The sequence below is a fragment of the Chamaea fasciata genome, unplaced genomic scaffold (assembly GCF_029207755.1).
Source record: "Chamaea fasciata isolate MVZ Bird 193981 ecotype frontalis unplaced genomic scaffold, bChaFas1.0.hap1 SCAF_15, whole genome shotgun sequence".
NCBI classification, from domain to species: Eukaryota; Metazoa; Chordata; class Aves; order Passeriformes; family Sylviidae; genus Chamaea; species Chamaea fasciata.
Window position 1 is genome coordinate 9,431,939 of NW_027094100.1, and position 23,493 is coordinate 9,455,431.

The window sequence follows — 23,493 nt, forward strand, 5'->3', positions numbered from 1 at the left end:
GCGGGGCGGCGACACCGGGACCGGGCCCCACAGCGGGGCGGCGACACCGGCCCCGGGCCCCACAGCGGGGCGGCGACACCGGCCCCGGGCCCCACAGCGGGGCGGCGACAGCGGGACCGCGACGGGCTCTCCCCTCTCACAACCCAAACACACCGAGTGACGGCCCTTGACGGGGGCAGAGCCCGCAGCGCCGTGCCGGCGGCAGCGCAGCTTCGCGGGGCCCGGCTGGCGATGCGCGACCTTCGTGTCTGCGGCCGCACCGGCACCGGTCGGGTTTGCACGGACCTGGAGATGTGCTGGTCTGCGGTATGTGAAAAGTAAGTCTACAGAGTAATAAGGAAAAGCGAGGGGAAAGAGGGGGAAACAGAATAGGGGAAAAAAAAAAAAAAGGAAAAAAAAAAAGGAGGGGGGGGAAGAAGTGGAAAGAGTTAAAAGAAAGGCGGGGGAAAAGAGAAAAGAAAGGAAACAAACAGGAAAAAGTAAAGAAAAAAAAAGGGGAAAAAAGAAAAAACAATATGAAGAAAAGATAATTTAAAAAAAAGAAAAAAAAAGGAAAGAAAGAAAAGTCAGAGTGCAGTCACATCAAGTCCACTTGTTGGGAAATACACCAGATTTTAAAATTTTTATGTAACTTTAGTCAGGTGTTTCGTTCGCCTTTGCCTGGAGGAAAGGAATTTAAAGTTTCTTTTCAAAGGACTGTTTCATCACTCAAGAGGTGATGAGCTTAACAGCTCAACAGACTGGGAGTAGCACGGAAGATACACGAAAGATAACCATTGACGACCATCAACTCCAAACAGCACCCCTGGAAAGGTCAGCAACACCTGGTCGGGAAAAGACAGATAAGAGAACCAAGGAACGAGGACCTCATTAGCATCGGAGGCGAAGAAATCCGTAACCAAAAGAAACCAAATACTAAAAAAAATGTAACTCGGGATCAATGAACACTGAACCAATGAATTTCTATGGGTTTTGGCTGTGTAAGTATCTGAAAAATCTAGTAAAGAGCCATCGGTCGTGAAATGATTTTCTCTGCACACCTGGGTATGTGTGGATGAAATTATTTCTGTAGCACATCCTGGCCAGAATAAAGTAATGCCTTGATTCTCTAACACTAAAAAATGTTGGAGAGTTTTTGTTTTTCCCAGAGTTTCGGTGACATGCTCTTTCTCATAACTGGGTAAAGAACCAGCTCCATGAGCTCTGAGAAAAATAAATGACAGCCCAATAGCCCATAGGATTCTGATTCATTTATTGAATACATGACATGTAAGACAGACAGTGTAAAATTACATGTATTATTTGTACTTTAAAAAAATTACAATAAATTACTGAATAATTAGTAAAAGCAATTTTACTAATGGCTGCTCTCCAGTGATACAGGACAGAGGAGGCAGAGAAATAAGAAGTATGTACCAGCTGTGAATACAGACCAAAAATGTCACGAGGATGAATTAACACTGAGTAGCACACCAAGCAGTGTTAAATGGGAACATCCACATGTGTCCTTCCTACCTTTAGATCCCAAGTGCCAGCCAAAAGCTGGATCAAACCTTGCCTTCAGTGCGGGGTCTGCTCTGGCCGAGCAGCAGCATCTCTTGCCCTGCCCCTGCAAGGCCACTGCCTCTGTGCTGAGATGAGTTATCTGTAATAACAGCATTACTTCTCCTCCCTTGGAGAACACACCCTGCTACCAGAAGGGCAACTCATAGTTTCCTCTGGTTTTAATTGATTTAAAAGACCACTCCTCAGTCTCCCAGTTATTTTGCCTCTAACTGGAATGAGCTCTGGTATTGAGGTTTCCTATAAGGGGCTGATGGCAGAGCCACACTGCTCTGAAATCTTCCCCTTTAGGTACAAATGCCTTCGGATGTGCAGTAGTTTCTAAGAGCACACCCATTTTTAAACTCTCAGGAAAGGACACGGAGCAGCAGTGGGAAGCACAGTGTTCCTGCACAACTTCCTGCTCCAAGCATTTGTGAGGGCTGACTGATCATAGTATTCTTAGGGGTCCTCTTAAAAACTGGACCCATCACTAGCTAGGAAAAACAGGGAATCAGCACTAAATAGTCAATGTACCGACAGGGACAGTCCAGCAGACCAGTGTGACACTGCCCTGGAATGCTGAGGCTGATTTACTGACTTCTATTTTAGGAACTTACTCCCCTATTATAACCATCATGGGCCCACTGATTGACTCAGTATCACTTCTGCACTGAAGTCAAGGAGCTTGTGGCTTCCCAGACAAACTAAAATCAACGGCTTTCAAAGAAACAGAAAAGCAAATGGTAGAAAACCACATCTGCCTGAAAATTCCTGAATTCTGAAGGAGAAAGTAAGTGATCATACACTACAAAAATGCCAAATCACATGTGAAAGAAACCTGCAGGTCTGAGCAATGTCTGTGTCTGGTTCTTCGGTACTGGGAGCAGTGGGGCACATTTGCTTTATAGCTGCTGAGTCACAGAACAGCTTACAAGAACGTACAAGATTATTTATAGGTCAGAGTCCTACAGCACTTGACTACACTGCATTAGCTCTCAGACTGGCAGCCAGAGGTGAGCATGGTTTCAAGCCAGGCTGCATCTGCTGTGCAAGTTACTCAGGAACCTACAGCAAACAAGGGCAGGCAAGGAGCAGTTACTGTCTGAAATAAAACTTCATTGAAACAAAAGATAGCAAAAGGCAGACATGCATAATTTATGATGGTAATTCTATATGTCAGGGGCTATTAGGTTCTAATGGCTCTCAAGAATGTAACCTAATTCTCTCAGCCAGAGTAGCCAAAGAAACACCTATACAGTCACTGTCAGGAGCCCCTTATCAACTGGATTCTATTGTAATTGTGTAGTTTCTGGTCTCTGAATAAACAAAAAAATCCCAAACTGAAAATACCGAACCATCCTGCCATCTGCCACACTATCTTCCTGTTTTATCTCCCAAAGACAACTCCTGCTTTCTTGAGTTCACCCTGACACAGAGGAAAGTTCATAGTCACTGGATGAACTGAACTGCCTCTCTACCTTCTTCTGATCCTTGATCTTTTGGAGAATGTTGACTTTTTTCTCAAAGTAATTTACAAGGGCTGTTTCTGTCAGCATGGAGGCCAAGATCTGCTCGAAGGAGATGGACCAGTCAGTGTCAATGGTGCTGCCATACCTGGCAGCTGCACTGCTGCCCTCACAGCCCACCAGCACCGTGTCGTCCGCGATGTCCTCGCACTGCAGAGAGCCCGTGCTGACCATGGAGTAGGAAGACATGGACATATCATCTTTGGTTTCATCATCTGATAGCAGCTGTAAAGGAGAGCCTTGTCCTTCCCCTGACCCATCTCCTAGAGTTTGGTTTTCCTGCGGTGTTTTTTCAGGCTGAGCATCAGCACTGGCTTTGTCCTCATGGTCAGCTTGGGGCTGCTGCTCCACTGCTGAATTCTGACTCTGTTCAGATGTTGGTGACTCCTCTTCACTCACAGTATCTTGGGTATTGTTTACTTTGCAGTCCTCAGACTTCCTTGTGGGCCTGTTGGAGAATTTTTTTCCAACTTCCCCAATCCGCAGCAGCAGACTGGCCACAGTGGCGATGGCGTGGTACAGCTCCTGCTCCACGGGGTCCTCACTGAACATGTTGTAAAGGGTCTTGCACAACTCTATGAACTGTTCCTTTAAAAGACAAAGACCAAATAATCATGTATCAGGCTGAAAGAAGTTGTCAGTGGCAGATGAAGCAACAGGCACCATCTCAAATGACTCATTGCTCATTTGCCTCCCCACCAAGTGGCAACTTACTGTACTGATTCAGAACAGTCTGACACAGACAAACTGCCCCCTCTCTGTTGTGGCTAATTTGAGACACAGCTGGCAATTTAACAGTGGTGGGTTTTCTGCTGACAGACGAACAGAGTAGTCACATATATTCACTAATGCTAAGAAAACCTGAAGTTTTACTTCTATTCTACTCTTCTGTGGTCAGCTTCCAAGCATTTCTGAACTGGTTTAAGTAGGACCCATCAAGGAAATTAGAGACAGAAAAGATCACACCAGTCATCTGACTCTCCCTTTTGTAACCACATTCTTCACTCTCCACCAAGCACCTGTAACTCAAAGCAATGCGAAACCAAAAAAGTCGAACAAGTTTCTGTGACTGATGGCATATTTGAAACGTCCTGCTCTGGCTCTGGAGGGAAAACACAGAGTACAGTTCTTATAGGAAAAACTGGTGTGTGAGGGAGAGAATGAATCCATTACATTTGATTGGTTGATACAAAGCAGTTTGTCCATACCCACTGCAGAATTCAACACAAATGTTCGGAATTAGAGGTTCTAAAGCTCACGAGACCAAAACAGCAGGGAAAGCTATGGGCAAGCACTGAACATACTGGCACAATCAATGGCTGCACATACTGCAAAATTGCACTAAGCTGCCAATGATTCAACTGGAAATCTTCATATTCCTTTCTTACCTGGCTCATTTTGGGGAGATCTTTAATGGTTTCTTTCTTGTTCTCTTTCTCCTTGGCCCACATTCTTAGGTAGTATCTGTAGTCCTGTGGACTGGTACCTTTCTCCTCTGCAAGACAAGAACAAGCCAGTAATCAGGTGGTTTATGACTTCAGACTTAAGAAGCAAATGTTGAGCCAACAAAAATCGGGCTTGAAGAAGGTGTTATTGACAGCCCAGGAAAACATCTTCCAGTAAGGCTGCATTGTTTCCTGCTGGTTTATCTGATGCAGCTCAGTAGAGCAAAAAATTCAACAGTGTTACATCAGTTTGACTTCTCACAGATGAACTCTCTGAGTTGACAACTTACCAAACGTGATTTACAAATGCTGTGATCTTGGTATGTAAAAGAATTGGAGCAGTAGGGCATAAGGGATACTTATTTCCCAGCTCACCTCCTGCTTTACGTCTGTCCACAAGGGACACTTTGCAAGGTCTCCTCTGTTATGAACAGATCATAACATGAGAGAGACAAGATTAGAATGAGGTCTACTGATGATGAAATTACCTTTTTCTGGACCATTCTCATTTCTCCTTCCTTTATCTTCTTGGGTTTCTGAAGAATTATGGAATTATAAAATAATTAATAGCTGATTTTCAGTCATACAAAACACAAAGAACTCAAGACAACTCAATATACAAATTTAAACTATACAAGAGTATGTTTAATAGAAGTTAGATCTCACACTCCCATATCATGGTTAGAGGAGTGAACAGAACAGGATGGAAGCACGAGGCTGATGGGATGAGCTGGATAACGAGTCACACTCAAAAAGTGGGTTGAAGAGCTGAGGTAGAGAGCAGAGGTCTTAAAAGAAAGCGTGAAAACAACAGATAAGAAAGGAAAGCAGTGTGATGGCTTAAAGACAAGGATGTTCAGTCATCCAAAGCAAGATAATGAATGGAAAAAACCCAAACCACTACTGAGCACATGTGTGACTAATGCCTACACTCCTCATTATTCACTGTCTGAGCTGACATTTTGGGAGCATTTTGCAGTCTAACTTCATGAACTTCACTTCTGGTTCCCTACACTGTCACTGCAGCAAATAGGAAGTCTTGGTTCAACTCAGACTGTTAAATCAGCCACCCAGCACCAAACTGCACAATTATCTCTTGCACTTACTCAGATTTTTTTGGGCATCCTTGTGTTTTAGTAAATGTTTAGCATGATTGACATACTTTGACCTCCCATCTGACAATCTCTAATGTTGTATTTTAAGAAATGCAGTAAACTAGTCTACCAACACTTTGGCAATTCAGTGCCATGCATCCTTATTCCGTTAAACTGGAAGACTGTGGAGTAGGCACAGGGATCACCTACCCAGGCCAGCATGCCTAGCACTCCCCCCACTCTGTTCTGAACATCTTTTTGATCACCTGTTTCTAGGATGAGATGAATTCCACTGAAAGAAGCCAGACAAAACCTACTTTGACCAAGGCTGAAACTCAATAGTCAGAATATACTGACTATTAATAGTGAAAGTGTCATGAGCAAGGAGCATCAGCAATAATTTCAGAGTATTTACATCAGCACACTGGGCTGGCAGGTGGTATCAGCACCACAGCCATGCTCAATGCATGCACATAATCCATGGACTGACCTTGAGACTCACAGTGCAGGCAGATATCCAGCTCTGAGACAAAAGGAGATACTTGAGCAGCAGAAAAAGGGGTTGAGGGGACAATATACCAGATTAAACAGAAGAAAAGGTCAGACACAGAGACACAGAGAAGGAAACAAAAACAAGAAGAGACAATGAGACTTGCATGAAAAACTCTAAATCATGGTGAGAGACAGGGGCTGGTGAAAGCACACTGCTCCTCCTCAGCAGTCTGTGCCCATGCTTCAGAGCATGCTGTATCTTGCATGGAATGGGCACCAAGGAGTTTTAGCTCCAAACTTCTTCCCCATCGTGCAACAAAGAGTGAACTCAAACACACTGGCAATCCTAACACATTGCAAGCACGAGATCATGCCTTGCACAAAATCACTGTTCAGAGCACATGGACCTATGCTGCAACTCCGGCCTAACAGAGAGGGAAAGGCAGCGGTGTTGCATTACCTTCTGTTGTCACATCCTCTGTGAAATAACTTGTGGCCTCCAAAGCAGACTCTGCCTCCTCTGGATTCAGAGCTGTATTCACAGAGAAGCAAATGTTAAAATCTCTAATTGAACACCAGTATGACCCACTTCATCAGCAAAACTCCTGAGGCACCCCCTGTCGATGTCAGAGCAGCCAATGTTCAATAGCAGTAGTACATAGAAGCAGTCACTCACCAGGAGGCAGGTGCAGTTTGTAGAGTACTTTGAGTTTTTCAGTGAGGTCACCATGGTACATCCCACCTGGAAAGAAAAAAAAAAAGTTAAGAAAAATAGCACTTTAATGATGAAGAATCACCCTCTGCTCACAGGTTCAAACCAGAATAAATTCCCATACAATGACAGCTCAAAGTCTTGAGCAGAATCAATAATGAAATCCACACCAAAAAGGTGTATTTTGTTCAATTTGAGGCTTCCTGCTACCCTCCCCCCTTGTGACAGTGAACACACCATTATCTCCTTTCACTTCTCTTCTTGGAAAAGGACAGACGCATTTTTTGCAGCATTCCATTTTCTCCAAAAGCACCACTTACTCATTCCTGTCACAAACTCCTTGAAGTTGATGAGGGAATCCCTGTTCTCATCCAGGAGGCGGAAGAGGCGCCCTGCCAGCACAGGGGTGTGTGCCCCACAGGCCCAGGGGGTGAGGCTGATGAACAGCTCCTTGAACTGCTCCATGTCGATGCGGTACTGCTCCAGGTAGGGCAGGCTCTGGTCCCGGCGGGCAGCGGCTGCACGGTTGTTCCCCCAGTAACAGCTCATCAGGTACTTGGCCTTTGGAGGGAAAGGATTAACAGGGCAGATTAGGCTGCTCCACAGGAGTGGAGACTGCCACAGCTCAAGAATAGCATTGAGGGAGCAAAGAGACATTTCAGGAAACACATTATCTGCCTTGTGATTCCTAGTGTTACTTCACAACAAAATAATCTGAAACGAAGGAAGAGACACAGATTTCAGGAAAAACACAAGGAATTATTTGAAGTGGAAAATACAAAACATGATTTCAGGTTTTAACAAAATGTCACTAAGGCTTTATCGCAAAGGGAACATGCAGGTTTTAGAACTAAGCCTCTCTTTCTGAGTCTACAACAGAGCACAACCAAGTTTGGTAAATGCAGTTGGGTAATACCATTCTTTTACAAATATATAAGCTGACAAATAGAGGCAAAGCCCTTAAGTAATCTTGTCACAATTACAGATGAGGTCAATGGGAAACTTGAGAATAAAAACTGATGTACAGCCAATCCTAGCTCCCCATTCTCAGGGCTATGTTACATTCTCTTCCATTGACTCTACAGTTTCTTTCTGAGTATCATTCAAATACTGTGAATATGGTTTGGCCACCTTTGTGGGAAAAAAATTAAAACTAATTAATCAGATAGTAATAGGGCCAGTCCTACCGGCACCATGTGTAACAGAATGCCACATCAAATTCTGATGGTCACATTAATAATTAAAGCAAAGCCATTGCTTCCCTTTCAACTCACTTTGCTATTTGTACGGTGTGTGAGAACACTTCTTCCTCACTCTCAAGGAAGGTTTCTTACCTTGAACACTACATACAGCTCTTCTAGTTCTTCCATAGAGAAACCAATGTCACCAGACACAGCTCGGACCTGTAGTTAATGGATAAAACAGAGTGAACAATTTATTTCAAAAGCAGAAAAATCAAATACAACTCGTATCTTGTGTTACACAGAAAAATTTGTGTAACACAGAAGAGAAGAGAACAAGTGCAAGGAGATATCACACAGAATGGGAAGAAAAACATCACTATTCTAATACCTCTGGAAACCAATCAGGAAGGCAGTTTGCAGTCAAGCAGAAACTGCTGACATTTTCAGTAGTTTACTGTGCTTATTTCCTGTTTGTGCAGACCTGGCTGAGCAGATTGTGTCACCCCTCCCTATTGTTTTTATCTTCAGATGTTTGACTTGGATGCATTAAAGAACAACAGTAAAATAAACACCCTGATGAGATTCTCCACCTAGGACATGGGAGATAATAGCAATAAATATGGACACTCCCCTTTGGCCATGAACCCTTCAGTAAAATTCCCTAATGCCCTCTCTAAATGGCAGTAAATTATCTGCTAGGCAGCTTTTCTCAAAGGTTCCAGGCAAGCAGTACAATAGATAGCACTAGGCATGGGAGGCTATGTCAAAGCCTACAGGTGTTTTTTATCTCCCTCCATGCCAAACACCTCATTCAATCATTCTTTCAGTCACTTAAAACTTGGTCTGCTACAGCACGAAGTTTCTCAATGCTCACAGCAAAACACTTTCCATGAATGTGCCATTTGGTAGCTCATTCAGTCTGGGAGTCACATACCACACTCTTCTTGGCTGTATCCTCCAGAGACTGGATCACTTTCAGCCTTTGTTTGAAACGCATTTGTTCAATGTCATCTGCCTTCAGATTGCCAAATTTCTACAAGAAAGGAAGGAGATCAGGTCAGTGTCATCTCCTGAAGAGAGAACGACCCATCTTCAATTACACATTCTTTAACAAGTGTACTATCCCCTCAGAGATCACCTAAACCCACTAGAAGCCTTTTACCAGCAGCAAGATGAGAAAAAACCTGAGCTCTATTCCCTATTCACTCCTGTCCTGCAAGAGAAGTAATTCAGAGTTCGTAAGAAATCCAACATCAGAGGTCTCTACAGAAAAGCTGAAAAAGGATCTGTCAGGACTGACAGAAATACAGGTTCTGTACTGCAAGCAGAGATAAGAGAACAGACAGGCTGTCATTCCTTCCAGCCCTGTCAGTTTTTCCTCTAGGACTCCCATGAGATTCAGCCAGAAACACCACAGTCAAGAAGCTTTTCTGTGGATTAGGTCAGACAAGTAATATGAATTCAGTGACACTCTTTTATAAAAAGAAACGAAGAACAAACAGAGATGGCAGAATTGAAGAAGCAAACAAAAACCCAGGAAAATGACAGCTGCCTGACTGTAAACAGCCAGACGAGGATGGGGTGAAAAATGAGATAAAGAGGGAAATGATCCCACACTTAACGGAGAAGAACTGCCAAACATCAGTTCTTGTGCCTGCGTTCTCGCCATCATTTAGAATCAAATTTCTTATCAGTCTGTTCTCAGTATGGATTGTGAGGAGCAGCTCTATCTGTGTGGAAGTATTTTGAACAGTATTGGCACCTTTCTGAGGTCACCTTCCTATTATTATGATGTGGCTCACAGAATGGATTCCTATACATGTGAACTGGGATTCTTCCATGTTTCTGCAGAGTACTTCACAATTTTAGCCTGAATTTTCCTCTTTAACTCCTTAGCACTGACAATCCTCAAATCCAAGTGATAATGGAGGCTTTTTTGACAAAGCAGGAAGAAATCTCTAGTCTGTAACTTGTTCCTTATTTGCAGTCTTCATTTTAGTCCCTCTGGTGTCAGGCAGACTCTTTGTAATCTGCAACAGCCAACAGTGTCACGTTCTACTCATACCAAGCATCTCAATCTATGAACACTGCTCAGATATTCGCTGCACAAAGTGTAAAATGGGACATTAGTAGAGAAGAAATCTCTTGGGCAAAAAACAAGAAAACACTTTACCTCGTATGAAGTTTTGATGAGTTCAAAGATGTCAATTTCAAGTGGGGGGTCATCTCCACTGGTCAACAGTGCATGCAAGTGGGGAATAGGGGGAGAGACACTCTGTCTGTTAACTACGTTGTCCAAATATCTGTGGACAAAAATGAGGAAAGATGCAACATTCCAGGATTAGTGTCCAGAAAAAAAAAAATCCTATATGCATTACTCCCAACTATTTTGTATCACTAATCTAAACATGAAGGAGAATTTAATTTTTCCCATCTAATCTGCAATGCTACCCTCAATTGGAGTGAAGTTGACTTTCACCCTCTTTTGGGGGTATTTGCTCTTTTAGTAGTAGGCTTCTAGTCATATGCTGAAGATCTTGCTGCACATAGAAGAGATTCCCATTTCAAACAAGAAAACTTTACATTTACTAGACTTGGGAGATATCTGCTTGATAATGTTTTATGTTTCTAAAAGGTGATTCTTGCCAGAATCTGTTCTAAACAGTAAACCAGAATTAATATGTGAACTTCAAATAAACAACCTTTAAGAATTAAAATTCAGACTGAGATGCACAAATTCATTATGCTGCAAAACAGCTCCAAAAGTATGGGACTGCTCCATCAGTGAGCCAACAATTAACTTCAGCTGTTGCAGAAAGCAATAGCAAACCTCTCTGGAGTTCAAGTTTCATCCCAGAATGTTATCTATGATCTGCTATAAGGTAGGAAGAGATGATGACTAAAAGGCCACTGTTACTATTCTGTTATAAATAAGAACAATAATGGTACCTGCCCAAAATAGTCATGGCTTCACCTTCATCGCAGCACTGTAGTAACTTCTCCATGTTGGCATCAAGTATGGCCAATGACACCTGCAGGATAAACTTGATTCCCTCGTAGAAAAAACAATCCACAATGACCACGGCACTCTCAAAGGGCATCACACTCAGGAAGAGAGTGAGAAACCAGGAAAGGGATATGGTGGAAATCACTCCCAGGTCCTGCATCTTTTCTGACAGCTGTGGAAGATACTCTCGTGTAAGTTCTTCAAAGATGCCTTGGTCCACCAACGCACCTGAAACAGACAAACAAGACAATGGCGAACTCAAAATGGTGGTGTCATGTACCAAGCCAACCAGCTATTAAACGAAATAGTATGAGTTCACTAAATTTCATACAAACCTCTGAACATTGTAATTAAAATTAAGATGTTAGTTTTCTTCCCTGTTCTCAGTTAAACCAATGAGACTATTCCTACATTGCAGAGCATGCAGACACAACGTCTAGACACAAAACCTCTCATCCATCTGTGCATTTGCCCTGAATGGAGGGGTGGAGGATCATTGATATTATGGTATTGACACCAGACTATAGTCTTTTATACAAACCAACTTTAAAAGCACCATGAAGTGGTGCATTCACTAACCTTGCCCGAGAGCCTGTTCCACAGATTTAACATGTCATTCAGATGAGGAAAACTAAAACTCAGTAATGTTCCTCCTGATACCAATTTTTGGTGACTTCATCTTCCATGCTACTACAAGGTAGAACTACTACCTTGGAGGCCTGTAGTGTCTGTTCCTATGTCTCCATCACACCCCTGCCACTTTAAAAGGAACAGAGTTGTGCTTCATTATCTTTAAAATTTAATTAGTTCTGAACAACAAAATATTCCTGGGAGATGCTGGTGCAGCTGAAAATCCAGGCTGCAGCAGGAATGTGACAAGGACTCACCCACTACTCTTGTGTTGTAGTAATCTGGCAACATCCGCTCGCACAAAGCCACCAGGAGCCAGAAAGCCTCTTCCTCATTGCAGTACAGCAGCAGCACCGAGGTGACAATGTTCATGGCCTAGGAGACAGCACAGCAAACACTCAGGTACAGGGGGAAAACATGGAGGTCCTCATGAAAGCTCTGCTACTATCGGCCAGCTAAACTTTCAAAGCATGAATACAGCAAACTAAGAGTCACATCTATTTCCAGCTTCTCCTGGCATCTGAGTCCACAGATGACCTTAACCCAATTTTTCTTCCCGTTTTCAGTTCCTCTGTTCATGAGGCAGCAAATAATTTGATGCCCTTTAGTCACACACTTTCATAAACAACAAGAATAATTTTCAAATTCTTCATCAAGGTCTTTGTAAGAATTTGGCCATAACAGAACAACATAATGAGAACCTGTAATATCACAGCAATACACAAAATGAACCTGAATTTCCACCAGGCTGTTTCACAAACCAGCAAATGGCTTCATTTTCAACAGATTGTCCATGTGCAACATCACTTATTTGATTAATTTGCTCGTTTTAATGAAACCAGATGCTTTTCCTGAACTATGGAAGGCTCTGGCAAGAAAGCTATTAAAGACTGACATTACACCTAACAGCACTGTGAAAAGTCTACTTAAATACTGTGTTCAAAGGATATTTAAGAGATGATGCAGCATAACTTCTTTCCTACTTTCTCACCACTACACAGACAGCATGAAGGCAAAGCTTGAAACTGAACAAAAAACTGCAGAAAAAGTCCAAGTCAATCATGGTCACTGGGCAGGACTAACAAGTCTAAGACTTCTTTCTTACCTGACAGTACCCAATTGTTGGATTTCTGAATGCATAAGCTGTTAAGACTCTCCGGAGGGCAGCAATTCCCAGTTCATTTTGGAAGGCAGGATGTTCTGGCATGGAGCGGTGCAGATCTCTCTCAATTTCCTCTGTAGCGAGATTGTACCTTCCCATTGACTTTTCCACAAGATCTGCGTAGTAACCAGGATGAGTCACCATCTCATTCCAAGCCCCTGAAATGACAAACACTGCTTTACCTCTGGTGCTTTGAAACACAGATTTCATTCTCAGTTTCAGAGATGAGGGAGCCAAGAAGCACTGCATGAACTTGTGAACTACAAATAGATGTGAAAATATAACAACAAATTCATTGTTAAATCATGTTAGAGTTTAGGTCCCAACACTGAAACAGAGACAAAGGAGACCAAACAGCTACTAGGATAATGAAGAAAGCCATCCCAAAGTACCATTCAGATGATTAACCTGCCAATAATTTCTTCTGAAATGACCTAAGATTCGTATCTTTTCCTTTGGGATGTGCAGAAAACTTATTCCTGCTATCAAAATATGCAGCACAACATCCTACCTGAGAAAAGGAGCCACAGCTCTCCACGAAGATTCTCTGGGATTCCTTTCTGTACCAGCTCCCTTGTCTTGGCAGTGCGGTACATACACATCCCTCGCCCATATTCAAAGAAATGAATGTTCCAAGACTCTTCCTTCATCTTCTCCTTTGCCTTCATAGGAACAAATATGACTATTTTAGGAGATGATTGCATTTTTATGTTTGTAACAGGTGATTTCTGGGGTATATAAGGCCTGCACTTCACAGGGAAAATACATTGTGACATTCAAAACCTCTCTTCTTTCTGCTGAAGAGTGTATATACTAATCTACCCTGTTCTGAATCAGTTATGACCTTGCTTAAAGTCAAGTCTTTACAACTACACCTTGCAAATCTCCACATACATGCAAGCAGAACCATGGATCATGATGATTAACTAGCAAGCAGAGATACAAGTTGCCTGCTTTCTTGCTCTGAAGAAAAGTTGTTCTTCACAGCTACGAATTCACATCCCAGACCACTGGTAACACTCATTTCTCAGCCTCTGGCCAAGTATCTCAGGTATGTCAGTACAAACAGTGTAAGCTGACAGTCAAGTTATCTCTATGCAGCACTATCACCGTGATACACACAGCAGTGATACTGAGCAGGGATAAAATGCATTTCCATCCTAGAGCAGGCCAGGAAATCAGCAATCTACTGCAAACTATTTAAAGTTAATTTTTTTACATAAAAATATTATTTACCCCTTTGGGTCCAGAGAGCTCCTCAGAATTCCTCCTGAAGAGTTTGAGCAGTCCCTGGGAGGCTGTTGGCACTTGCCCAGCACAGAAGCTGACGGGTCGATGGCTGAGAGCAGACGTGGGGCTGACAGCCAGGGGGCTGCTGGAAGGCAGCTCTGGAATCTCCTGCACAAGAGAACAGAAAATGTCTGAGCTCACGCTCCCTCCTCTGCTCACGGTCTAACAGAGACAGCACAGGCTGGTGATAAGCACTGCAAACACACTGTAAAGAGCAGCATTGCTCTGGAAAGTTGATGAAGTTCCTCCTAGCTATTTCCTTAGTACCTCGCTGCTGGGATCAGCCACGTTCCACTTCCACTCCCTGTCGATGCCGCAGGGTTTCTTGGACGGTGTTCTCTGCAGGAAGTCAGAGATCCTCTGTACCAAGAAATCCCGGTCTTTCAGATTGGCAAAGAAGAAGGTCATTTTACTTTTAGTGCTGATGGACAGAGGGCTGGGCAAGACGCTGGAACTATCTGCTTTCTCAACTATTGTCACCTAGAACACAAAGACAAGGGCCATTTGGATCTGGCATGTTTTCCATTATCCATAAAGCACAGCACAAACGACAGAAGGACACGAAAGAGAAGAGAGGACTGCAGTCTTAACATATAGCTAAGAAATCCCCACCTCCCTGAGAGGAATGATGAGATGACAGGCCTCCTCTGCTCTGCTGGCAAAACAGATGTAATTGTTGGAAACAAACATCTGGCCAGGAATATGCATCTTGTTGAATGGTGTCCACAAGGTACAATCTGTGTGTCCATCCAGGCATTCATCCTTGGGCAACCGGAAAGTGGCACGGTAACACTCATTTTTGGCTCGAGCATCCAGGTCTCTGGGGAAAAGTAAAGGGCAGTATCCTGAAACTTTCTTACTCACTTGAAAAACCCACTCAAACCCTAATGTCAAATGTTTATTCCAGCCACAAGCTTCAGACTGTGCTGTGTATTCTTAGTATTCCTTTCTCTAACTGACATGCCACCCCTCCTCTGACTCCTCTTTCAGCCTTCAAACATGCCTCCCTGACAAGGTATGTCCTGCAATATAAGATAAAATATGCAAGTGCATCTGCAAAACTGAAATGTTACATCAAATCCTGAAACTGCAGAGAACAGTCCCCAGTGGGAGGATTTATTACAATACAAATCTGTTTCTTTTTATAAATCTTTAACTTCAGACAAAGGGGCTGGTGTAATTTTCTTCCTTCAGTTTTGTTTTGGCTTTTTTTTTTTTTTTAACATATGAATTTCAGCAGTTTCTAGTTGAAAATTCCTTCTGACAGTGCCTAGCCATGCATGGGAAAGCCATGAGGGTGTATGTGAATTCAGCTCCAGTCTGGGATGGGGAAAAAAGAGAGAACAAGCAGAAGGCTAATGACTGAAGTAAGTGATGCAGCCCCTAGAGTAAGAAAAGCCCAGCAGCACCTTGGAGCTATAAAATAATGCAGATTTATTTTTACAATCCTCTATTACCTGTCTTTTTTTCTCACTGCTGGAAACATAATACCTTTTTAATGCAGAGATGTTCTTAAGAGGCCTCCTGGGCTTTGGGAGAGACTTGTCCTGTAGGAAGCTCTCGTTATCCAGTAGCTGCCGCATTGCAATGTTGGCCAACTGCTCCATCAGCTTGAATGTCTCATTGATGTTGAGAAACATGGAAAAATAGAGTTCACTGTCCCTCGTGCTTACTTTAATGCACTCAGGGAACAGCAGTGTAGCATTCTTTTCTAGCTGGGTTACATCCACCCACTGGATCACCAGTGTAACTGAGAAAAAGAATTAAAAAAAATACCATTATTGTAATTGAGGCAAAACAACAACCAAACAGAAACTGAGGTGTAGCAGCTTGTAAGCTCTCAATGGAGCAGCATTTTTCCCTTCTCTTACACATGGACAGTTCTTTTCTTCACACTTTAACTCGGTTCTCCAGAAATACTTGGAAATAACCTTTGGGATTAATTAGACTAGAAATAATGCAGCTCCAAAAGGACTATCTCCCATCCAATAAATGCTTTCAACTACAATTACTCAATTTTTTATTCTTTCTTTCCAGCAAATTAGCTTTGGACTCTGGAGTTCGGGCTTTGTAAATGCTGGGTCCTGGCAGGTGTTTCAGATAAAACTCACCAAGGTAAAAATACTGCTTCATTCTCTAACCCAGTCTTACTTGTAAAAAGTAATCCAGTTTGAGTAGAACAGATGTACAAGTTGAGAAATGTTTTAAAAAATGACTCAGGCATTCAGTCTAAACAGCACTGAAGTGCCCATGAGAGCAAGAACTGATTTATGTGCTGCACCAGACAGAGCTCAAGGATTCCTAAAAGGAAAAAACCTGTCATCTTAAAAATGAGTTCACACAGAACTAATTGAAAAGATCATGGGAAATGACAGAAACACAACTTGCAGACTCATAACTCACCCTCTTTGCCCAGCAGGAAGGAGTAGAAACAGAGGTGGTTGACAGTGAGGTACAGCCAGCCCTGCCTGGGGACACGTCCCTTCCAATAGCTGCAGGAATAGTAATTGACCAACTTCTCCACCTCGGGCATCCCAAACTGCTTCCGCATCTTCAGTTCAGCCTCTTTGAATTTACCTGGATCCTCTTCACTCTGGGGCTGCTCATTCTTGTTCTCCTCAGCAATAATGCCCTGAAAGGATGAAAGGACATGGGAGGAGAGAGGAGAAACAGAAGTGAAGGTGCCTGCTGACAGAAATAATGTACAAAGCAAACGGTCACGGCAGCAATCCAGAAGGCACAAAGGAACAAGACACAGCACTTAACCTGTCATGTCAGAAACAGCAAAGACAAGCAGAAAGGGCAGACAGATCCTGTGGGAGTCTGGGATCTGGGATCCACTACTGAACACATGCCACAAGCACTCATGTTTAATGTTTGACTGAGCTCCTCATGGCTGGCCTGGGAACACCTGGAACACCCTGCAGGAGAACTGAAGTCTCTTTTCACTTGTACACATGCTTCTTCAACTGGAAGAAGATCATCTGCCAGGAAGGGCACAACTCTGCAGTCTGTCAGATCATGACTGCCAGGAGGAAAAACAAGTGACCACAATCTATTTCATGCATAGACACACGACGAAAATGCAAAGAATGTGACAGGAGAGCTGAAAAAGATGCAACTTCCTCCAGTTCAATAAAGAACTGTATTTATAAGCTTCTGCTCTGGAGGATTTGTGGGCTGGGAATCTGAAGTGTGTTAACTGCAAAACCAGCAGGCACCTGACTCCAAAGTCAGTGGAAGTTGAGGTACAGTTCCTTTACAACCCAGGTGCCTTTCAGACCACTGGCAAGGCAAGTACATTGCTTGCAAACTAGAACTCTCTTTCCTCCATTTGTTCCTAGATGAACCCTTGTTAAACCATTCTCCCTGCATCAAAGGCATAATTGGAAAGGATTTTAAATAGGTATTTTATTTGGATTAGTCAGAACATCCTAAGCAGGCTGTTCCTTGAGATCTACTGCTCTTAACCCTTCCCCTTCAAATATACTTGTTCAGTATTTGCTCTGTGACCTGATGTTGACAATGCTGTATGCATTCCATGACACTTTCATACCTATGTATGACTGAAAAGGATAAAGAATTCTTACAACCACCTCCCAGTCCTTTCTCAGAATCTGAAAGCCCTTCAGGGAAACATGTCACTTACATGTATCTTGCCCTTGACAAAGGTGGTGATATCTTCTTCATTGTCAAAGATGGACAGAGTCTGCAGCAAGTTATTCTCCAGCCATTCCCAATGCTTTGTGATCTCTTTACGAGATGATCCTAATTGAAGGGGAAAAAGACCAAAGGAAAAAAAAAATTAGAACAAGGTCTTTCTTCCTCCAAGTTCACAGCAGGAAACTAATCATTACTGAACAGTGATTAGGATAAATCACAAACACCGACTGTGTACATGTCAAGGGTATTTTATGTTATATTTTAGAAACACCAACATTATGTTTCTAATAAAATGTCTCCACTGTCACCAAGGATACTCAGCACACGACCAACAGATCATCCTGCAGCCAGTGCACACCATCTTACCAAGTGACAGCAGCCAAACTGCTAAAATAAGCCTGGCCTCACTAACTGACATCTTTGTAAGAACATTACAATGACATACATGAAAGAGTAAAAATTTGTGATTCCTGCAAGGAGGGTTATAAGAACAAAGTGCTGAAGAGCTGAAGCTGCATGTGTGACTAGATTGTAAATACCAATAGTATTTACACACAATGAACTATAAATAAAATATTTGCATTTTTCAACTAGAGAGCAGTATACATTTTATAACTTTAAAGGAATGCCAGTGCTCTTACTTTGACAGCAGAATGAGAACCAGACATGATAAAAAAAAAAAAAAAACACCAAAAAACCCAGGCAAAAAACCCCAAAACAAAACAAAAAAACCCCACAAAACAAATCAAACCAAACCAACCAACCAACCAAAAAAACCACAAACCAAACAAAAAAAAAAACAACAAAACAAAACCAAACCCTTTGAATGAAGACAGCATATTTACTCGTATTCACTATATACAATAATTTATCAAACTCTATTTGGGTGTTACCCAGCCCATCTCACTCCTACATGCTGCATTGCTTAAAAGTAACTGAGATACAGAGAGTATCAACTAAAATACTCCTGAAATTGGACAAAAAAAAACTTATTGAGTGTCAACATACCATAAAATTACAGATCTGCACTAAATATTCTCCTTTTTTCTATGCAGTTCCTGACTGGCCATTTTATTTTCTGTCTTTCTTAGTGCTCTGCCTCCACCCTCCTCAAAGGGGAACCCGAGTTTCTGTGAACCACAGCAACATCTAAACATCTCCTCTGCAGAATTTAGGTAGCTCTGCAAGGGAGCCTGGGGAGAAAGCGGGAAGAGGAAAAACAAGACACCACCCTCTGTGGGCCTAGCAAATGATTCCCTCATGATCAGATTTTATGTCTCTACCACAAAGTGAGAAGTGAAGATTCTTATTATAAACTAAGTTGGTCTAACAAATATGTCTGGAGATATTTCCTCTCTAGCAAGCATTAGGACCTAAAGCTTTAATCAAAGTTCACCAACAGGCATCAGATGGTTGCATTATAAAATTCTAAAACAGCAGTTACATTTTTCAAGTAAAAGGGGCTAAGAATCCTTGACTTTAAAAAAAATACTATTCTAGTCCATTTTACAGATCTATATACACATCTATTCCAGGCCAGAAATAATAGAAAAAACAAAAACTGGACCAAGAGATTCCCCAAAGTACCTCTGGTACCTTGAAAACTGTACCATGTTCCCATCTTGTGCCATGCTCCTGGTAAGCAGCAGCACAACACTCACCATCCCACCAAAACCAGCACGTGTTACTCTCTGCACAATCTCACTACAACCTTGCAAACACAAGGTACATCTTGGAAGAAAGAAAATTCCTAACATCTGCAGAAACAGAAGCTTCTGCAGAGCTTCAAGTTCCTCAATTACAGTTTAAATAACACCGAGTTTTGTAATTTCTGGAATCTTCCACTACATCACCAGAAGGTCTTGGGAATGTCCTGAGCAGTCATAGGACATCCCTATGTGGGATAACTGGTCATCTTAACCAAAAGGACAAGAGAATAACTCAAATCCAGCCCCCAACATGAGTCACATACCACAGGCCACTGCCCAGTACACTTGAGAGTCCTGAGTCTGGTGCAGAATCCGATATGGGGCAACTCTGGCACTGGAATCCAAAACCACGTCTAGTGTTCCCACAAGGAGACCTAGCAAGCAAAGAGACAGAAATTACAGCAGTGTAACACCAAAACAAAGAACTGGGTTAAGCAAAAACACAGGCTGATCACTGCAGAAAACGCTGATGCTCACAGCCTGTGAACAGTTGTGATGGAAGAGCTGCTGCACTTGGTTGAGAAAATGGAGATACACATCCAGTCACTGGAGGTAAATTACCTAAAAAACAACTGCAGCCTGTCCCACTGGTAATGGATTTATACAGTTTAGATGGCAATTAAATGCCTACTAAGCCTCATTATAGTCCCCTGCCTTCATAGAAGAGTTTTCTAATGAAAGTGAAATGTGTTTTTCTCTGGGGCTTTTGCTTCTAATAGTGATTTGTAAGCCTACCAAGCTAAAAGACGTAAGAGTTTTCAACACTGTATTTTTCAGTATCACCTCTGCGAAAAATAGATAACTTGTTCAAATGGAATCAAGTAGATCTAGAAAAACTGGTGCTCACAGGTTTCAAGGATGTTTCCAGAAGTACTTTGATTAAACAAAGATGTCAGCAACTCAAAATCTGGTAATACAGAAGTCAAAATATTGTTATATGATCTTAAATAAGAAAGGAGACACTTCCAGAGTAAATGCTGATGGACCTGACTTCGTAAAGCAAATCAATTTACTTCAATGAAGTCTTTATTTCAATTAGACAAAACAGGTATCTGATTATTTGTTTTGTTATTCTAGACAATGCATTATGAGCATCTTTAACGCAAATTAGCTTTGCAACACACTCATGATTAAAAGTTCTCTAGTATTAGAACTTGGAGAGGGAGCACGGTTACTCCTCAGGCTCTGCCTTTGTGGGGGATCCAGTTTCAATTCCCAGCTCCCAGGGTTTCGGTAAGCCTGTGCAAACTGTACTCATCCATATCTCATTCCTAATCAAGAAATATGCCACTTCCTCTCCCTTATCTCTCCCGGCTATGTATGTAGCAATTAACAAATTAAGAATATACCACTGATTGTCCTTGCAGTGAAACATCACCCACAGCAAGCCCACGTGACAAGCCTAAACCAAACACGCATGTAACCAGCACAGCAGGATCTGTCTGGGCTCCGGGTTTCTTATGTAGTTTTAGGCAGGATACGGATTAAAAGTTGATTTTGAATCCTTCCTACGACAATACTGAAAGTGTCAAATATTGACACACAAACCGGTAATGAGATGTTTAATAACTTGAGCCTGACAGCAACTCCAACACCTTTCCAGCTCGGCTGAACATCCCACTCTGACTCTGAGACGTCACTGTGCAGCTGCACAGCTCCTGAAAGACACGTGGCTTTTCACCTGCAGGAGCCCTGAAGAAGATTCTCACTGAGCCACACTACCACAAAAAGTAAACACAGCTCAAAGCTTCGACCCATCAGGAACACGTAATTTCCAATGTTCCCACAATAGCACCAGTCATTTCTTTTTGGAAAAGAATGGAAAATTGTGGAATACATGCACAGGCCTATACGCAAAACTGCACAAGTTAGGTGACATCAAACACAGCAGTTCAAAATAATTTTGAACACTGTGAAAAGATGAAATATGCTAATGATGTTTTAACAGCTGCACCATTTCTGTAATGAGTTTGTCTAAAAGGGCTAATACATGACAGTTACTGTGTGTAATTGACAGAAGTAAAATTCACATCTTTGAAATTCACGAATTTGAAAGCATCCTGCACATAAATGGGTTTTTTTAAAAGTGAGGGGATCTGTTGTTGTTGTTGTTAACATTCCGCTTTGGTGGCAGTCAGGTTATTTTAGCCGTTTATGTCAGAAACACTGCTGTCCTCCACTCACAGGGGTATTTTCCACTGGGCTGCACCCACACAGCTTCACCCCTGACCCATGTACAGCACAACTTCCATCCTGCTACTAGCTATAAATCACGTCTTGTTGCCGTCCTCTACACCTTATAAAAGCACACACATCTATAAAATATTCAAACAAGCCATCTTAATAATTCAAAGCCATGCGAGCAGGGCTGAGAAGCCATTTTTGACGAGAGAAGAAGACGGTCCCAGGCGCTCCGTCAGTGCTGCGTCCTCCCCGGCAGCAGCTCCCCGGGCCTGACCGCTGACAGCCCCGGCCGGGGGCGGACAGCGCGGCCGTGGGGCTCCGGGGTCACACACACACAGCCAGGAGCAGCCAGGAGCAGCGAGGAGCAGCGAGGAGACGGGCGGGACGCGGCTCCGTCCCCCCGCCGGGCCCTCCCACCCCCGCCCCGCGCTCACGGACCCCGGGCCGGGCCGGAGCGTCCCCGCGGCCCCGCCGCGCCTCACCCGTGAGGCCGCCCCCTTTGCCGTGTCCCCGCCGGCGCTGGAGCAGGAAGAAGGGGTTGGCACGCTCGGTGACCCACAGCGCGCCGGCCAGCAGCACCTCCTCGGGGCCCAGCCACATCGCGGCGGGGCTGCGGAGCGGAGCGGCCCGCGGGGCTGGGCTGGGCCGGCCCGGCCGGGGCGGGAGCGGCGCGGGGGGAGCGGCCGGGCCGGGTCACGGGGCCCGCACCGCGCCCGCCGCCACCGCGCCCTCTGGCGGCCCGGCCCCCTCACTGCCTCCGCGGCGCCGAGGGCCGCGGGTTCGAGCCCCGCGTCCGGACGGCGCCGGTGCCGCCTCCCCGACTGTCCGCGGTGGGCAGTCGGGGGTCTACGCCGCGCTCTGCAAAGCTCCTCTGCCTACCCGTGGCACACTGTGGCGTTGAAAAGACCTGAGCTGAACGGCCTGAAGTTGTGTCGAGAAGTGGGTGGGGGTTAGGTTGGAATTTTGAAAAATATCCGCCCCAGAGGGTTGTCGTGCACTGGAACAGCAGGGACGTGTCCAGCTCTCCTGCCCAGGCTGGCGATGCTTCCATCTCCTCTCTGGGAAGATGGGGGTTAATTTGCCCTTTTTGCCGTGAAGAACACACACTTCCAGCATCTCAGCCTCGGGAGCTCAGGGTGGGGGTCCTGGCATCTCCCTCCGGGCAGCTGGGTCATTTTGGTGCTCGCTTTGCAGCTCTGGAGCTCGCTCAAAGCTTGTGGGCCACTCCAAGGATGATCTTCGCAGCACACGGGACAGCGGGACATGCAGTTGCCTCTCATCCCTTGGCTGCAGAGCAGCACCCCAATAATTTAGTGAACCACTATTTTGTTTCAAAAACCACTAGAGAGCCTCCAGGCAAACTCTGAAAGTGTTGAAACAGCAGAAAAGACTGACATCTGCCATCTCTGTGCTTATTGCCCAGCTCCCAGGAAGGCGGGAATGCCATGGTTTTTTTAGGCTATAAGTCCTTTAACCCTGGATGATCTATCTTCTTTGTTAGTGCAGTGCCCTAATCCCAGCTGATGCCTTTGTACACTACTGTAATATAAATATTTATTAGCTTGCTCAGCCCAAAGAGCTGTGCATTCACCTCAATGGCATGGCTGTTTTGGGGGAGCTGCAGGGTGGTTTCTGAAGGCTGGGTGTCCTGTGGGAAGGGTTTGAGCACTGGGAGAAGATGCTGAAGGATCCTTGCCTGTTTATTGCTGTTCTTGCTCACTCTGTGCTGTATTTAAGGTGGCAAAAGCTGTGGGAAGATGGATTAGTGTCTCCAGCATATTCATAAGCCACTTTGAACCATCTGGCCCTTAATGGCCTGGGATTTTTAGGCACTAGTGCAGCAAAATAAA

General features: G+C 43.8%; 1 protein-coding gene across 2 annotated transcripts; it reads right to left on the minus strand.

Moving 5' to 3' along the window:
* Positions 1–2,045: 2,045 nt before the first annotated feature.
* Positions 2,046–22,286, minus strand: TBC1D9B (TBC1 domain family member 9B). Of its 2 annotated transcripts, XM_066197555.1 has the most exons (22): positions 22,126–22,286; positions 19,723–19,833; positions 17,737–17,855; positions 16,491–16,719; positions 15,579–15,837; positions 14,700–14,907; positions 14,355–14,567; positions 14,034–14,195; positions 13,309–13,459; positions 12,741–12,955; positions 11,893–12,010; positions 10,948–11,233; positions 10,172–10,301; positions 8,933–9,031; positions 8,149–8,217; positions 7,135–7,375; positions 6,779–6,844; positions 6,563–6,634; positions 6,101–6,151; positions 5,005–5,052; positions 4,460–4,566; positions 2,046–3,659 (listed from the first exon to the last, which is right to left on the minus strand). In XM_066197555.1, exons 1-22 carry the CDS (start codon positions 22,241–22,243, stop codon positions 2,967–2,969), a joined length of 3,765 nt encoding a protein of 1,254 aa, XP_066053652.1. In that variant the 5' UTR covers positions 22,244–22,286; the 3' UTR covers positions 2,046–2,966. The 2 variants fall into 2 exon arrangements, with proteins under 2 accessions (XP_066053652.1, XP_066053654.1); XM_066197557.1 differs by lacking the exon at positions 6,101–6,151.
* Positions 22,287–23,493: the final 1,207 nt, after the last annotated feature.

Coding starts and splice junctions, on each gene's coding strand:
- TBC1D9B (XM_066197555.1), bottom strand. CDS start 22,243: ATGTGGCTGGGCCCCGAGGAGGTGCTGCTGGCCGGCGCGCTGTGGGTC. Junction 14,568..14,699: donor TCATCATTCCTCTCAGGGAG/GTGGGGATTTCT, acceptor TTTGTGTTCTAG/GTGACAATAGTTGAGAAAGC. Junction 7,376..8,148: donor AGCTGTATGTAGTGTTCAAG/GTAAGAAACCTT, acceptor TTCCCTCCAAAG/GCCAAGTACCTGATGAGCTG.